The sequence below is a fragment of the Lissotriton vulgaris genome, chromosome 7 (assembly GCF_964263255.1).
Source record: "Lissotriton vulgaris chromosome 7, aLisVul1.2, whole genome shotgun sequence".
Lineage (NCBI taxonomy): Eukaryota > Metazoa > Chordata > Amphibia > Caudata > Salamandridae > Lissotriton > Lissotriton vulgaris.
Genome location: NC_141695.1, coordinates 1506520547 through 1506539251, shown reverse-complemented (window position 1 = coordinate 1506539251; position 18705 = coordinate 1506520547). Strand labels below are relative to the sequence as shown.

At 46.1% G+C, this 18705-nt stretch overlaps 1 protein-coding gene across 2 annotated transcripts in view; it reads right to left on the bottom strand.

Moving 5' to 3' along the window:
* The window catches only part of TRPC4AP (transient receptor potential cation channel subfamily C member 4 associated protein), a 729914-nt gene that overhangs the window by 142855 nt on the left and 568354 nt on the right, over window positions 1-18705 (bottom strand). For both annotated transcript variants that reach the window (XM_086932356.1, XM_086932357.1), the window contains exon 16: window positions 1478-1589. In XM_086932356.1, coding sequence (XP_086788482.1) covers window positions 1478-1589 — 112 coding nt within the window. The remainder of the gene's footprint in view (window positions 1-1477; window positions 1590-18705) is intronic.

Below are 18705 nucleotides of genomic sequence, written 5' to 3'. Positions count from 1 at the left end.
TGGTAACGTCATATAACCCAGTGCAGATTCGCACAGTGCCATCTACTGGTGAGCAGAAGTACTACTGAAAAATGTTCAGATCCAGTCTGACGCCAGGAGAATACTCAAAAGGTGAGGAATCTGTGGCTAGAAGTCTCGATCAGAACTGCAAATATAGCCATGAGACATTTTAGTCCATACCGTAAGTATTGCATAATCTGCATATAAAAACAGGGGTAATGGAAAATCACTGTGGTATGGTATATTTCATTTAAGCTGGTTCAGAGGCTTAGGTCACTTGTAAAACATTTGAACACTGGTGGCGTAAAAAAACCCCAGCTCTGAAGCAAGCTTCTTTACCCTCAATTGTGTGCCATAGAGGAACTGAAAGCACTGTTGCGGTGATATAATTTGATGCAATCACAAAAATGAAGTTAAATCACCTTAGCAGAGACCGCTGGGTAGGTAGGTGGAAGGAATTCTCCAAATTAAGCTATGATATTCCTAGTACCTTCTTTTAAAAAGATGCAAACCCCCCCACACATACCCATACAACGGGCCATATTTGATCACTGAGCTGCTCATCATTAAGGATACTCTTTCTCCCCAGACAAGAACAAATTTAATATGAACATTATAGTTTCAAACCGTGCTTTCACAAGGAGATTGGACCTTTGGAATTTTTCATTTTAGGTTTGACCTACAGAACCACACCAAAATACAGGAGGTGATTGCGACCGATAAGCACATTCTTGAATGCCTGACTCACACCCCGAAATGGATTGAACAAAAGTAGTTAAAAAATGGCTTCACCTAGATAGAAAGAATGTCCTTTTGTTTGGTCACGCAGATGTCATGAAATTATTTCACTAACCCGCAACCACAGGTACCCCAAACATACTCCCTAGATAAAGGGTTGCAGTCTTGGTGTTTGATTCAACACAGACCCTACTGTTAAACGGAAATACAAATTGCTGATTTCTAACCCGATGCATTGCATCTTCTCTACAGATTCTAATAATTCTTAGTGCTATACTAGCGTAATTACATCTAGACTGTCTCACTAATGCACAACATCAACGTGTGGCTCCCTGCTAACACAATTAAACTTGAAAGAAACCGTAATCACACAGTCGACATTTTCTTTGCTGAAAATGCTCAGACAACATCCCCATTTTGAAATTAATCCACTAGCCCCCAATCAAGCATTGGGAAAAATCTCATGCTTCTGTGTAGAGCACAAAACAATTCTTCAGCACATTCTTGGATATTTTGCTAAGATTCCATGCCAGACATGAATGATAAACTCCCAAAGAAAACAGCAGCTAGGCCCCGAAAGGTTCAAACATTAAAAGGATGATCCCTTAATTGTCAAAGGCTAGATGCTCTGCAACGCGAGCTAACACGTCTACCTTTAAGCAAAACTCATGAAGATTGACTTGGAAATTGCATGCTTGAAAAGAAACAGCACTCCAACTTGTTATACACAAAATCTTACCTTTAATATCATCAGTCTGGCTCTCAAATCTATCCAGTGACAAAGCAATACAGCGTACCAGCATGTTCGAGTCAACTAAGGAACTGTTTATTTGATTCAAGAAAATATTAAACTGAAACAAAAAGAAGAAGTCATATGTAAACACTGATTTGAGGGCGTAGTCAACACTGACTATAATGTAAATAAATCAGAACAATTAACTAGATCTAAAAAATAATCAGGTAGTTTAAACAAATAAGAGATTCATTTTGTTTTTGGCTTTATGCTGCAGAGAATAAGTTAGTTAACTTCAGTAATGTTATATGTTATTTCCAGTGATTACTATACCCAATGATTATTCACTGTGTGAATCTTTCCAGGCATCAGACTACATCCGAAAGATATTGCAATAGGTTGTGTGTGCCGACTCAATTGAATCTCCGTCGCACCTCTGGACATGAAGACATGGAGCCGCATAAAGCTGCCACCCCTATGTACTGATGGTAATGCTTAAGAAAGCAGAGTGTAGGTAACAGAACTGATCTTTGCAACAGCTAACTTGGGACCTTACTCATATCCAAAATCCCACTCCACGAATAGGGTAAATTAGCTGGTGGTGAGGAATCTGTGGTTAGATACAGTATCCACCAGAAAAAGTATTACCAAAGTTAACTTACATTCTTCTGAAAGTTACTTCGCACCGCAGATTTCTCACCATGTAAATCAATATCAAAGCAATACCACCTACAAAGTGTTGGGTCTGGCTCATGGTGTTCACGCAAGCAGCATTTGGTGAAAATACTGGCAGATGCTCATGTGGCTGCCCAGCAAATGGTCCACTTCTGGACCACCTTTCCTTTCTTTGCTCCAGTGAACCCAATTAACAGCTGATCATCCACCTAGTACTCCTTAGTCTTATAAATGTACTGATAAAAACTTAGGATCATACAGACCACTGGCACTCCTTAATGTGGACTATAAAATATTCGCTTAAGTGCTGGCGGAGCGGTTGGCACCGGTGGTCCCCGAGTTGGTCCATATAGACCAAAATGGGTTTGTTCCCAAACGGAATAAATCGTTGAACTAACGGAGGTTCTTCAGGGTGGCTTCGGACAGTGTGAGGAAGTGGCCCAGGGCGGGAGGCCTGGTGTTGGACTTGAGAAGGCTTTCGACCGCTTGGAGTGGAGCTACCTAGCAGCAGTGCTGTTACGATATGAACTAGGTTGGGGTTTCCTCCAGATGGTTGACCTATTATATAAAAATCCCACAGTCCGAGTAAGGCTAGGGCCATACATCTCCGACGCCATACCAATACGCAGGGGCACCAGACAGGGGGGCCCGCTATCGCCTCTTCTGTTCGAATCGCAATTGAAACTATGGCAGCGGCCCTGCGAGCAACGCTGTGTGACGGAATACCTCTAGGGGATGCGATACATCAGGTTTCGCTAAATGCGGACGACATCTTAGTATCCGTGAGAGACGTAGGTGATATACTGCCTTTACGCATTTGGGGGAGACACACAGGATCCGGGCTATATTTTAGAGGGCAAGAGGGTGCAGTGGAAAGCGGATACTTTCCGCTATCTCGGTATTCAGATATATCGTCAACCGACAGACCACTTTGATGGTATTCTGGGACGAGCAGTGACAGCCATCAAGTCACAAGTGAACTTTTGGAAAACGCTCCTGCTGACAGTCACTGGCAGGGTGGCGCTATCCAAGATGGTGATCCTCCCTCGACTCCTGTATTACTTCGCTAATCTGCCTATTTATGTCCCGGCTGCCTTCTTCACCATACTCACTAAACTGCTCAGGGACTTCCTCTGGGGCAATGCACGTCACAGGATAGAGCTAGCAAAGTTATACTTGCCCACCGATCAAGGGGGCATAGCTGCGCCTTGTTTCGAACACTATTACCTGGCTGCAAAATTGCTGTAGATAGCCCGTTGGCTTGCGGCCAGAGGTAGTAAAAATACTGCTTCCTTAGCCCCTCCCCTCTCTCTCGATTACATTACCAAACTTTTCCACCCAGCCTCTAAGGCCCCAACGCCTATCCAACTCCTCCTAGGGGTAGCTTTTAGATGCTATTGTCGCTGTCTATACCTCACTAAAGCGATAGTCCTCTAGGCACCGGCCATACCACTAGAAGGCTCCCCCAGCGGACCTGGGGTGCTTACATCGCTTGAACTCATGGATTGGCACAAAGCGGGCATACTGACACTAGGAGACTTGTACCAAGATGGCACGCTCATACCATACGAGTCCCTGGTAGACGAAGTGGGGCTGCCACCGGGACAGTTCCTCAGACACCACTCGCTGATCACGACACTAACTTCTAGATGGGGAGACATGCAAGAGGAACCGAGCCAGGACCTTACCATACAGTGCCTCCATGTTATGGGATGTGGTAGGCACTTAATTTGATGGTTTGCAGCATCCCTTCGTACACACGCAGCAATAACTCTGGACCCACTGAGCCACAAATGGGAAGCAGACCTGGAGCGACAGCTAGAGGACAGGAAATGGGAAAAGATACTAAAGAGCCCAACGCGAATTCCCAGAACCATGAAGTTCCGACAAATACAACTGTTTATAGTCCACAGAGCATACCTCACACCCAAAAAGATAAACAGATATTTTAATCGCACAGATGCGATGTGCCCTCGCTGTGCGGAGTTGGGGGTTGGACTAGTACACATGCTATGGAGCTGTTACAAGCTACACACCTTTTGGCAGGCTGTCGGTGAGGCGCTACATACCTGCACGGGCCACAACATACCCTTTGAATGGCCTGTTTGCTTATTACACCACTTCCGCAGGTCTCCGACCACAAAAGTCTCCTCTTGCTTCCTTGACCTAGGTTTGGTGGTAGCTAAGTGGCTTCTAACTAAGAAATGGAAGGCGCGAGACCCGCCACACATACGGGCATGGAGGTACTCGCTCTTAGCATGGGCCAAAGCAGAGGGAATAGTCATCCTGCGGGAGGAAACGTTGGGACTACGAAAGACTCCTATAGCAGCGTAATGGGAGGAACTAGATGCGCATTGAGGGGAAACGACCCGGAGGAGCGACCAAGGAGCGGGGAGGGGCCCCAATGGGATGGGGGGGGGGGGAATAGGTAGCCCGTCAGCAAGCATCTGCAATGCCACGTAAGCGCACGCACACCAAACGACACCTAGGGTGAGCTATGATATGGGCGGTGGGTGGTGATGATGACCTGTGGGGAGCTGTGGGACGGGGATGGGGAGGAAGCCGCTGAGAGGGGGGTGGGGGGGGGGGGGGCAGGGTAAAGAGCACACATCTGGAAGTCGGTGTATGCTGCTATTGCTAGTTTTGAGCTTTTGTTGTTTGTTTTTATCTATAACATCTGTGCACTTGCCCGAACTGAATGACCCGCAAAGTCTCTGCACAAAACACCAATGGAACCACATCAATGATATACTATGGCTGTTCTCTTTGTTGAACATGTACTGTCTGTCGAGGTTCAGCTTGCAGCTGAGTCTACAATGCCACCAATATGTATATCTGATATATCACTACTCAACTGTAATATCTCGGACGTTGATGGCTGGTTCAGTGTATGGTCAACTTTATACGATGTATGTTGTCTTTCACGAGGATGTAATCTTTAAAATTAAGAAAACAGATTTAAACAAAAAAATAAATGTACTGATAAAGGGCACGCCTCGGATCGAACCAGTGTATCCTCTCATTCTCTTTAAAGGGATCTGCCGGAGAAAAGAATACAGGACAATTGATGACCTCCCCATGTGGAAATGTACCAACTACTTTCGTAAGAAATAAATCTCACACCCCAAGAACTAGTTTATCAGGGAAACTGCAGAATATGAAGGGCGAAGTGACAAGCCCAGCAACATGCTTACACAGTGAGCTGAAATGATTCCAATGAAAAACTGAGATTTCAAGGTCACGAGCCTCAGAGTACAGCAGTGAATATGCTCATAAGGAGCACCCTACCTTGCTGCTGGAAGAGCAGGTCCTCCCGAAGGGGAAACTAAAGAGGAGAGCAGATGCTCCGGGTCAGCAGTTCAGAGTATCAGACCTTCTTGACACAATTAGGGACCAGTAGAGTCAGCTGTGCTCAGAACCCACCTGACCTCCTTCAAAACCAGAGGGCTCAACAGCAGAAGAGGAAATGCATATAAGAGGCAGGAGTCCCAGGAAGGCAGAAAACGCTGCCTATTGACTACTGAGGAGAGTCTAAAGTGTAAAAGGATTGACATTAAGTATATTCGGAGGGAGTGAATATGTCTACCTAAAGCCTACCCCTCTGAATGAAGATACCCTGTGCCACTTTCGGGTGCAGACATCACTAGTGATTGTCAAGAGGATGCCTGATGTGATTTTTAGGTAAAGAATCTTAGAGTACAACAGTGGATATGCTCAAAAGGAGCACCCTGCCTTGCTGCTGGGACAGCGGGTCCTCCCAAATGGGAAACTGAAGTAGAGGCCGGATGCTTCGGGTCAGCAGTTTAGAGAACCAGACCCTCTTGATGCAATTAGCGACCACAAGAGTCAGCTGTGCTTGGTCCCACCTGAACTCCTTCATGAGCGGCGGGTTCAGCAGCAGAAGAGGAAATGCATATAAGAGGCAGGAGTCCCAATAAGGGCAAAAAACGCCACAGAGGAGGAAGTCTAAATTAGAAAAGGCTGAACAGCATGATCGGAGGGAGCCAATAGGTCTACCGAAAGTATGTCATACTGAATAAAGATGCCCTGTGCCACCTCCGGGTGCATAAGGTACTCATGATAGTCAAGATGATGCCTGATGAGCATTTGCTCTGATATGAAGGGATCCTACTAGGCGAAATCCCGTGAAGTACCAGTCATTGCCAAAGAATCAGAGGCTGAAGAAAGAGGGCAAAAGACCACACACTATTCAGCTTGTTGTGGTTGCATTGATAATCAGCACTTGAAGTGTATAAATGTTTACTGTATTATTAGTTAAAATCTCAACACACAAAATTATTTCCCATACATCTTGTAAAAACCAATATAAGAGAGCCAGCTGTGATACGAAGCATTCGAATGCAATTTCACTGAGAGAACAATACAATTTCATGCACAATTAAAATGAAAGAATAAAAGTGCAAGGCGCAATACCAAAACCAGAGGGGATATTTTGCATTCGTCCCACGCCAGCATTTTATAGCAATTTATCCGTGGGAGCACCTTCCCAGACTTTCCATGCCTTAACAGTGTCTTATATGGCAATAAATATTCCAACAGTTCAATGGTGGCACCTATCAACTCTTTACGTGCGTTAAAAGGGTCATGGATGGCAATAAGTGCTTTAAAATCCGACAAATTTAAAAAGAACCAACCATGATACAAAAAAAGTTCATACGCAATGTCACTGAGAAAGCAATACAGTTTCATAAAAAGTGCAACGTACACACCAGCTACAAACCAGGCTCCATAAACTTAGAACCTTGGCCCGTGAACATCTAGCCATAGCCCAGACAAAACAAAAGACGTTATATGATAAAGGTAAGAAATGGAGGGAACTGGATATCGGTGATTGGGCCTTGGTCCTGTTACCCACTTCTACACATAAACAAAAAAAAAGAATGGCAAGGCCCCTTTAAAATCATTAGAAAAATTGGAAGAGCCACCTACCTATTACAGTTAACAGGGACCAAGACCCAAATGTACCATATCAATTTATTTAAAAAATGGCTGGGAAAACCCCCTCAAGCGGTCCACACACTCAAACTGTTCATGACACCCCTATCAACCACGACCTAACTGACATACAAAAAGAAGAGATCCTGTCTCTCTTGCTCCGATATTCGGACGTTTTCTCAGACCAACCCGGGCAAACACAGATAGCCGTACATTCCATTTCTACACTCTCAGGGGTCGTGGTTAAACAGAAACCTTACCGTATCACCGAAGCCAGGCGCCATGCCTTCCAGAAATTAACCAAATGCTGCAATCGGGAGTGATAGTCCCGTCGCACAGCAATTGGTGTTCGCCAGTGGTTCTTGTACCAAAACCGGATGGCAGCATCCGGTTTTGTATTGACTTTAGGGCAGTAAACAGGGTGTCCAATCAAGACGCATATCCACTTCCTCGAGTGGATGAATTTCTAGAACGCCTTGGTGAGGCTCGTTATATCACTTCTATAGATCTCACCAAGGGATATTGGCAGATTCACCTAGCCCCTGCCGATCAAGAGAAAACCGTCTTTTCTACCTATGGCCATTTTCACTTCACAGTCCTCCCGTTTGGATTGCACGGCGCACCAGCAAATTTCCAAAGGGCCATGGATACAATATTGTCACCTCACCATCATTATTCTTCCACTTACTTGGACGACATTGTCGTTTTTAGTACAACGTGGGAGGACCACCCCAAACACCTCGAGAATATCCTCTCTAGTCTCAGGGCCACAGGGTTCCACATAAATGCCAATAAATCACGGGTTGCCTTTAGGAAGGTGAAGTATCTAGGCTACGTATTGGGAGACGGGCTGATAGAACCCCAAACAGAAAAAATTAAGGCCATCATGAGTGTCCCCTATCCCAAAACCAAGAGAGATCTGAGAGCTTTTTTAGGCCTTGTGGGATATTACCGCAGGTTTATCACACAATTCGCTGATATAGCAGGGCCCCTCACTGATCTTTTAAGGAAATCACAAACATCTTCCAGGTTACCAGCCCCCACTAACAAAGAAACAGTTGCTTTTCATACCTTAAAGACCGCCCTCACTTCTGCACCTGTGCTTGGGTACCCAGATTTTCGCAAACCCTTCCTCCTCCAAACTGATGCCTCAGGAGTTGGGATTGGGGCAGTTCTATCCCAGGAGGATGAGGAAGGTCTTGAAAGGCCCATTCTCTACATCAGCAGGAAGTTGTTTCCCCGAGAGGTTGCCTACTCAACCATCGAAAAGGAATGCCTGGCGGTTCGTTGGGGGGGTGGACAAGCTCATATTACCTAGAAGGCAGGCCCTTCAATTTGTATAAGGACCATGCCCCGCTGACTTGGCTTCAAAGAAACCACGGCCACAATGAACGTATACTCTGGTTTTTGGCCCTCCAGCCATACCAAATCGAAGTCCGTCACTGGGAAGGCATGGAGCAAGGAAGTGCTGACTTTCTGTCCCGTTTTCCACTTTCCCCCGATCTGGGAAATCACGGGGGTGGGATGTGTCACGGGGGTCCTGTCTATCACGGGCAGGGCGAGGACTTTAATGACTGTTCCTTTCCACCCCGAGAACAGGATGCATACGGCCCCTTTAATGCCGCCTGGGCTTTTCCGGGGGTGGAAACCTCTGCTGTGACGTCACCATCATCCCACCAATCAGGGACGGAAGAGGCAGTCAAAACACTGCACCAGGAAGAAGATGGCGCGAAAGACGGAGGAGGAACAGGAGTGGAGAAGCCGGAGCCGAACAGCGTTCGTATCGAGGATCCCAGGAAGACAGAGGACGGAGAAGCCGAAGACTGCCAACCCAGCGGAACCAAAATGCCAGGAGGCCACCGACAACACGAGTCACCCCGCCACACTTCTCGAGAAGTGTGGCTGGACAAGGTACGGGACCGTATACGGAGACTTGCTTTCTCACAGGGTGGGACCGGGTAGGGATGGTTGAGGGAGGTCACAGGGCTGCGTGTGTTGTTCGTTTCACTCACTCGTTTCTGAACACACTACCTTCACCTACATCTTGCGTAGCTATTATTTTTTTTGCTGTGTATAATACCCAGTGTCAGTCCCTAGTGATCCCCTCACTCCCCGTTCCCCCTCTTCCATATCAGGAACCCAGACCCAAGCAGTAACCCCGAGATTTTCTTTTCTTTTATGACCTGGTTGGAGAGCTTACGCGGACCCCGTGGGTGAAGCACCGAAGGCAGGAAAGAGATCCAGGATGGACTTCAGATCACATCTTCTAAAAACTTACGAAGCCATTATTTTTGTTCCTTTTCAACACTTCAACACATCAGACGGAAGATTTCTCCTTGTTTACGTTTCACACAAATAAACCTGCATAAGACGCTCTACAAGTGGTTGAACCTTTATTCCTCCAAGACCCCCCCCCCCCCTTTGCATTGGTCACATGCTGTATGTGTGATTTGTAATTATTTTATGTTTTTTCCTTGATTTCTGCAGATCTTTCTTTTCCCTGTGTGATAGAGGTCTTTGCAATATTTCCGCCTCTTGAGGGAGCTCAATGACCAGTGTTTCTGGCAGATTCTCAGTCACTTTGACATTTTCTCATAATGTGTCTGATTGGTGGTAGGGGAGAGGGGCACCATTCTGCTCCGCCTCACAAGTGTCTTTTTGTATTATGTTCTTCTCTCAAGTGCTCCTGCTCGGCCGTTGGGAAGAATGTTTCCTTCAGTCTGGCCTCATTGATGACTGGGCGTAGATGACACCCAGTGGGGCCTGCAGAAGTGCCACTGGCTAGCCGTTGGAGGTTATCTGGTCCTGGCCTAGAACCTGTGATTTTTAGATGATTCTCTAAGGACTATAGCAATTCAGGTAAGGTAGAAAGTTTATCTATTATGGCATTTATTGCCTTACCAAGGGGCTTCTGACAACACATGCAATTATCTAGTTTCGGAGCAAGCATATCCATCTTCTTGTCACCATTAGCATACTTTGGGCAAGCATTTGAATGAGATCCACCTGGACCTCTAGTTTATGAGACTGCTATGTTACGGCTTTAACAGTAGCTAGAAGGGAGGAGTTGATGGTATTAAGGATCATATTGGGCGGTTCATTTTTTCTTCTGTGTGTATGCAATGGTTTGTATGGGGCTATCCCTCATTGTTGTGGCCCCAACTCTCCACTTAATGAACAATTATAACCTCCCTCTGCGAAGTTGCCAGCCCTGGTTGGTTCATGTATACATGTTTCAAATATTCCAGGGCTTAAAGACTTGGAAGCCTCCTTAAGGGTCGGGTCTCCTCTGCCTAGATGTGGCCTTGCCTAGTGTCAGTTAAACTTTGACTCTGCTCCCTCCTCCCACCTTGCTTCTTCACCTTAGGCCCATACCTCTCTACTGGGTGAATGTATGACATTGTTCAGCATTCTGTCCAGCAATTGTTACTTTTGCATTTGTCACCTCCTTTTGTAGCAACCCCAGTATCAAACTCGGTTCTGGGTTCAGGAGCTCTGACTGCAGCACAGACCACACACTGCTCATAATGTGCACCTCACTGGTCAGGACACCAATCCCGCTGGCTCCAGGTTGCCCACTTGCAGCAATGCGGTGAGACGTATGGTGTGCGAGGCACAGCACCCCAGGTTCCAGTTAAGAGGATGACACCCATAGTTGGCTGATTTCCAACCCCCCCCCCCCCCCCCCCCCCCACTCCGCTGCCTGCAATGTGAAGATCTGGGGCAGTCTGGTGGCACAGTGGTTCTATATGTGTACATCTGACTTTTGACGTCTCCCAAGTCCAAAGCAATCGTATAAAAGGTTTCCTTCTTGCAATGTTAGATGTACACTTGTATCAACCTGTACCTGATGGAAGGCAGAAGAACCTTTAGGATGGCTTGCATATTCAGAAGATTCATACAGTGGCTCTTCTGGCGCTTCTCCGTTTGAGATGTTACTCTTTTAATGGGATACTCACATACTGCTTATTTACAAACAGATCCAATTATTTAAATATACATCATAGAATAAAAAAAAATTCACTTGTATCTTTATAGTTTTTGATTTATCTCATGATTTTATAATTGCAAATACCAGTTAATTATTGAAATCTGTTACATAAAACTGTACACAACTATATATTTTTATAATCCATATTGCACATCTAAAATGTAATTCTCTTAGGAGACTAAAACCTAACACCAGCCATATCACTACATTCACAATCAGTGTTCAACTGGCTAAAGAAAATTAGAACCCAACATAGCAATATAATATATTCACTGTATTTCTTGCTTCGTGGTGTAAATCCTATGTCTTTAACCTTCAAACTCGCATATAAAGATTCAGCATGTCAATGGCTGCTTTCATCAGGGAGTTTTTTAGTCCTGATGTATGTTTAAAAATTGGGACAGTTTATAAGTAGTATCGTGGGAGTATCCGAATGATAGGGTAGCTGTCTTGAGAGCCTAGATGTTTATCCATCTGAGACCAGAGACCTCTGATTTTCACCTCGCCAGGTGACCTCTCCTGTCAATAGATGACTCATCCATCACATAAGAAAACTCAGGAGGGGGCAAGGAAAATGGCTGGCAGCACGTTAGATTGAGGTCTGTCAACCACCACGAAATGTGATGTGCTGCCTCGTCTGAGTGGCAAATTCTGCCTGAAAGGCATCCCTGGGCTGACAGCAGCTGCGGATTCCATTTAATGCCCGACATTTGCCAAATGGCTTGAGACACGAGCAGGAAGCAGCAGGTCAGGAACCCAAACAGCTTCAGAACCATCAAGGATGGAACAGAAGCTCTTGCCCAAAACATCTGGATCATAGATTGAATGTCACAGGCTCATTGGGAGGGCAATAAGGGCCTCAAAGCAGCTGTATGCAAAATAGCCCCTATAAAAGTCATCCTCTGTATCGGCTGAAAATGAGATTTTGGCTCTTTGATGGACAACCCTGAAGTTAACTGCAATGGCATACATGGTCTGAAAACCAGCTGAAGCGAGCCCGCTTTCAGCAGCCAATCATCGAGGTACAGAATAAAAGTACCCTCAACTTAGGAAGATGAGCCACAAAGACAAAAATATGAGCTTTTTAAGGAACTGTGGGGCCACTATAAGTCATAGGTGAGTATCCAGAAGTTACTTCCAGAAAGACTAAAGGTCCGGTACAACAAACTATAGCAACTGCAGGTCCAGGGACACCAATCAGCCATTTAGATCCAAGGCCTACTGAACCTGAACAAGCTTCATCATATCAAATATCTTCTTGTGTGATGAGTTTGCGTCTAAGGTCTAGATTCTTAGTCCTATTACTTACTATTTTATGGTGTGTGTGACCCTTAATGATAAAAATGTGTAAGGCTATGAAATAGGCACTGACCACTGTTATTTTAAAACTTCATATATATGGCAGTCATTTTTACCGGATTATTTCTTTATTGAACATTAATGTCAAGACTTTGTCATAGACCTATGCAGTTCATTTTAATGGGAAAAAAGCAAGCTATTACATCCTTAACAATTTGGCATGGTTAAAGATTTACATATTTGTGACAACATTAGGCAGTTTTCTGTTCTATATAAAACAAGAACTAGGAAGCAACCTGCTACAGTTATATCACTTGGTTTAGAGAGAATAGTTATTTACCGGACGTCCTAGTTGTACTCCAGAGGAATCTTCATTAACGCCATGATCATTGAAATGTCCACCCATGTGCGGGATCCCGGAGTACTTTGTTACAAAATATATACCATACTTTTTTAAAAGGAAAGTTAACTTTTCAAAACAAAGTTTTTTACACCCTACTGCATGCAATATACTGGCCTATTTTCTTTTATGGTCATAAAAAAGTAGAAAATTATAAAATACAAATTAGCTAATAAAGAAGAGTCATAAGAAAACGTTCACAAACATATTTAAAGGAACAGTGAAAGAAAACGAGAGGCAAAATAGCCAGAAAGAGTGCAAACTAAAGGGGTTAAGGAACAGCACTCCAGCACGATCCCATCACACATTGCCATGAAAGATACGTTCGGTCTCTTATTGTGGAAACACAGATCCAGAGAAATTGGTAGCTAATTTCCCTGAATCGTTGCCGAGGAGGTTGGTTTGCTTATAACTTTGCTAAAGTAACCAAGCCTCTTCTCCAGCTAATTTTCATTAATGGTCATAAGCAAGAATAGAGTAACAAGCGCATTCCCGAGAAGGAGTAAAAAGACAAAGGAAGAGAAATCAATCTAACCAACAAAGGATTCCGTAGAGAAGCTCGGCCCACTTAGGCATTTGCCCTGAAATATGAATCAAAAGTGTAATGTCAATTAAAGATATATATGGTTCGATGTGACACAGACCATTGCATCAGGGAATGCAGGGAGGTGGAAAGCTTCTTTCATATCATTTGGGCATGTCCCCAAGTACAACTTTATTGGACTGGAGTAACCCGGATCTTGGCCAGGGTAGTGGGCAGCAGGTTCCGGTGGAAGCAAAATGGAATCTCCTGGGGGTGATGGGGAATGCAAACTGGCCTGCACATACTAAAACTTGGCTCATGCTGGCTTCAGGGGTGCTAAAAGAAACATTGAGAAAATGTGGGGAAATACTGGTCTCCCTAAGAGAAGGGACTAGGAAATTGACTTAGATTGATGCTAACAGGCGGAGAAAATGGTCTATCAAAGTAGAGGTTGCCCGGCAATATGGGAAAAGATCTAGTCCTCATGTGAGAAATACAAAAACTAATAGGGTGAATTGGGAGGGATACAAGTACAAGTGGGACTAGAAAAAGAGATGCTGTAATACTCTGTTGTATGTGATATGTACTTCCATTCTGTTTGCAGCTGGCCAATGCCACCCTGTCTCTGTATTATTGTAAAGGTGTACCAGCGACTATTCAACACAAAGTTTTTTTTTTTTTTTAAAGGCATGTATGGACCACCGAATGGCCGCTTTACATATTTGAGTAATGCAGTTGTTCTTTAGTAATTCAGCAGCAGGTCTCTAACCTTTTGTCATCTGGGCTTTCAGTTTTCCAATTTTGTTTTAGTACTGTTATAATAGAATTCAATAAACAAAGTACTAGAACAGAAGGTTTCAATGTGGTTATACCCATACGAAAGGAAGCATAGGTAACAAAAGATGATTTGTTTGTCATATATTCTTACATTTATCAAGATAGGACATCGATATATTTTCAACAACAATAAAACGTAACGACCTCTCCACTGGAAAAGTCGGAAAGAATTCGCCACTGCTTAGCAGAAGGAATCTCTGCAGCCTAAAGCACATGATGCCCTCCCTGCATTTAACTGCTTATTTGCCAGATACAACTGCTTCTGCTCCTGACGATGTGGCCCCTGAGGCGAACAGCAGTGAAGAAAGGGCTTGAATTGATGTTTATTCTCCAATTCAACCACCCTAAGGGTTGTTCACTCAGAATAAATGCATGCAAGTTCTTCATTCCCAGTAAACCAATATAACAAATGCCATTGAAAAGGTATATTTAGCTTTTCACCTTTTATTTTCTGTCAGGGTTTGAGGAGAGAGTCTATGAATCCCAAAATAGGCCCAATCGAAAAAACCCACTCATCATTCCCTTCCAACTGATATAACGGATGAAATTTCTCAATTTTGAACTAGGCAAAATTGATGCATGGAGAGGCACTGGGTGATGGCAGGGACTCAACATTGACTCTGGACCATTGCTTAGAAAAAAGAACTCAACACATATAATAAGTATACTCATAACTCAAGCACAGTGTGCTTATTATCATGCATTCAGTAATACGCTTACCACCTTCTTAGTGCAAAGAAATGATGAGCTCCACCCACCTCTGACTTTGACCTAGGACTGGAGCCCACAAAACTGAGACAGTGTTAACAAGCTTTATCAAATCCATAAAGATCACCTTTGTGAGCCCCTGTATAGTGTACCATAGGTACCCAGGGCATAGGTGTATCCAAGGCCTACCAGGGGCTGCAGCATGAATTATGCCACCCCTGGCTGGCCATCCAAACTGACACCACAGGCTGATCACTCAGCTTGGGCATGGTGGTGTAATCACCCCTTGCTTAGATATAGTATTCCTATATCTACCCTTATATATAGACACATATATACCTATAAGTCACTCCTATGGCAGGCCTTGACAATCCTGGAGGCAGAGTGCTTGGTTTTATGTGAGAGGGTGCCCTAGCATGAGCTGAGCCTGTCTGCAGCTTTCAGAACCATGTCCTTATAGCTTTTCTATGATACAGCAATACCATATACTTTTAAGTGCATTATAATCCTCGCGGTTAATGCTCACTTTGGTTTGGTTTTATCAAAACATGTTGTGTAAGGTGTCAAACACTTTGGAATACTACCCCCCCGCCCGCCACTTCTGGCGGCAGGGGTAGCATTCCACCCTTCTAGAGGGAGAAGACATGTAGTTACTGCTTTACCCGGTTAAAGTTAAACAGAGCCTCAGCATCACAAAATGGATGCTGCTGCCACAGACACGAGTCTGACCTCCTGCAGCTGGACTAAACTCCGGCAAGCAAGGCCTGGACAATAGGTTTCCTGTCGAGAGAGGTGCTAGCACCTCCCCAGACTGCCTGTAGTGTATTGGGGCATGGTGGGTTCAATGGAAAGATGCTTTTCCAGACACTGCCTGGGGCACACAAGGTGCTCCATGGATAGCCTGGTTCAAACCAGTTGCTGGGGCACTCCAGCCCCAGCTCTGGCGAGAAACAGGACAAAGGGAAAGGGGTGTAACCACCCCTTCCCAGGTTCCACCCATAGGAGGGACCTAGCAGGTAATCCAGCCCCTTAGTTTAGTATAAAAATAGGAGCTGTGTCTAGAGACATTAGATTATCCTGGAAAGAAACTCTGAAACGAAACTCTTGGACCATCGACGTTCCATATCGACTGGAAGACTGAAGACATCTCCCTTGTGGTCAAGGAGTGACCACCCTGTGCAAACAGGCACCACCAGTAACTTGCCGGTTTGCTTTGTCGACGCTCCTGCCGGAACCCGAAGACTTAGCGACTCAGGAACTGGACTTCCAGACTTCTCCGACTCCGATCCACATCCACAGCAAAGTTGGTTCCTGGCTTTACAGCCCTATGCCTTTCGTGTGTGTCACAAAAAAGGGGCTGACAATAAGGGGGCTGATTTCCTTTCCAGGAATCTACTTCCCGAACGGAAATGTCCAGGGGGGATGGTGTGTAACCAGGACCATCCACATCGCCCTGAGGCAGGGCGCGAACTGACCATTTATGACCCCCCCTCTTATCTCCACAGCCTCCACAGCTCCCGGGATGGACAGGAGAAGAGAGATACAGCTGCGACGAGGAGGACGAGTGTGGGCCCTTTAACTGGAGTGAAGGTCTGATGGAAGAGGAGGAGCCAAGTACTCCGATAAGAGGCGTCAACTATAGCCCCCAGGTGTGTTACTACACCGGAGGAGTGGACAGTGCGAGGCAGAGCGGAGAGGCAGGAAGCAGCGGTGAGGAGTGGAGCAGAGGAGAGACGTGGATCAGCGAAGAGAACGTAGCGGAGACGGAGAAGGTGGAGACAAGGGAACCGATTGAGGCGCATACCCCCCAAGAACCAGCTGGGACGGAGGAGCAGTCGGGAAGAGAGGACGGGAGGAAAACGAAGAGTTGGAGAAGCCAGGAGGCCAACCCCACGGGCCGCCCAGCCACACACCAGGAGGGGTGTGGCTATCAGAGGTGCGTAATCGTATCGTGGGCTGGGTGAAAAAGAAAGGCAGATGCCTGACCTAGTTAAAACCCTTATCGCCCCAGGGAGATCCGGCACATAACACCCCCCCCCCCCTCACGACCTGACAGTACTTGCACTTGCGGTTTCCCTCACTCCCCCTACCCTGAATACTGATAAGCTATAAGCTGGTATATTGATACGTGCCTCTCTTCTGTTTTCCCCGGTGTCGGCGGAGTTGGGACATAACGGAGCCGAAGGAGCCTAGCCGAAGGAGGAGCCCCGTCGGAAGAAGGGAGGAGAGAGTACTCCGGAAAACCCGACAGGAACGCAGTAGATCGCCTAGAAGAGGAGCAGCTAGAAAGACCTGTACTGATATCTTGCTTGAGAAAATAAAGCAGTGTAAAACCAAGACACGTCTCCTGCCCATTCCTGGCCCCGCGGTTACAGGGGCCCACGCTACACAATGGTGCTACGACCGAACAGCAGATCTGCCTAGTTGCCCGAATTTGTAAATCTCCGTAACAGCAGAGAGAGTAAAGTTTGAAACACTGTCTCACTGAGGGACCAGGGGGGCGCTGCACATTGAAGCTGATTTTCACGGCCCACTAAATACTCCAGACGGCGAAGAAAGACATTCATTACTCGTTCGCCTTACCTCAGTAACGAGACCTGCCTTCCAAGATAGTTAGCTTCCACATAATTGCACCACTTTGCCCGGAGGGAGGGTTCGCCGGGCCTGCAAGGCTGATCGACAGTAGCAAATCACTACAGCGCCACATCCTCCAAGGACTTCTTCATGGAGAGGAGGGCTCGACAGAGGAGTAGAAGACTGTCTCTATGCGACCCAAAAAAGCACAGCCCCCAAAGGTCTCCAGCTTTTTTTACCCCACCACCAAGGGGGCAGCTATAGAGGGGAGGCAACAGCATGGCACTCACAAGAGAAGAATTACTGTCTTCGCTCTGAGAATTCAAGCAGGAGCTCCGGGATGACATTAAGACCAACATCGGGGCCTCCTTTGAAGGCATTTAAGGCAGAAATAGGAGGCCGCTTGGTGGCCCTGCAATCCGATGTAGACGCAATTGGGGCCTGCACCCTCGATTTGGAGTCCAAACAACAGGAACTGGAGGCTCGCATGCAACCTTTAGAGTCCCACTCCGAAGATCTTCGAGCTCAGCTGAAGGCCACAATGCTCCGCTGTGAGGATCTTGAGAACCACCCCGTCGGGAGAACATACGAGTGAGGGGCTGGAGGAAGGGTGCGAGGGCCCAGATTTAGAGGCCTTCTTGGTGGGGCTCTTTTCTACAGAACTCGGAGATGCGGAACCAGAGGTACGTCTGGAGAGAGTGCACAGAGTGGGGGCCCGGGCCCAGGAGATGCCGAAAGCCTTCAGAAGTTCTGGCAAAATTTAGTTCCTATAAAACCAAGGAGATGGTACTTCAGAAAGCCAGAGCACTGTACAAGGACTCTTTCCAAAACTTTGAATGTTCACTCTACCAAGATATGGCCCAAGCCACACTGGCCCGACGTCAACAATTCCGGACCGTCACTGCAGCCTTAGGAGACCGCACGGTGCGTTATCGCTGGACATACCCCTTTGGGATTGCTTTCACATTGGATAAGAACAATCATTGTACAGAGCTGGAAGAGACAGCGGCCGTGCTTGGCATTGAGGTACCAACCACAATTCATACGACGGACGAACGGAGAGCGGAGGCGACAACGGGACCAAAGAAACAGGGGGGAGGTGCGTGGCTACACCAGCAACGGTCAAGCACACAAGCTGCGGGTTAAAGTCCCTCTGGCCTTCTAGCGTCAGAAGAGATTAGTTTTCCTCATTTATACCTAAATGGCAAGGAGAAAGGTTTCATCCATTGAGGACGACCACAGAAGAGCCTGCTGACTACTGGCTATCATCC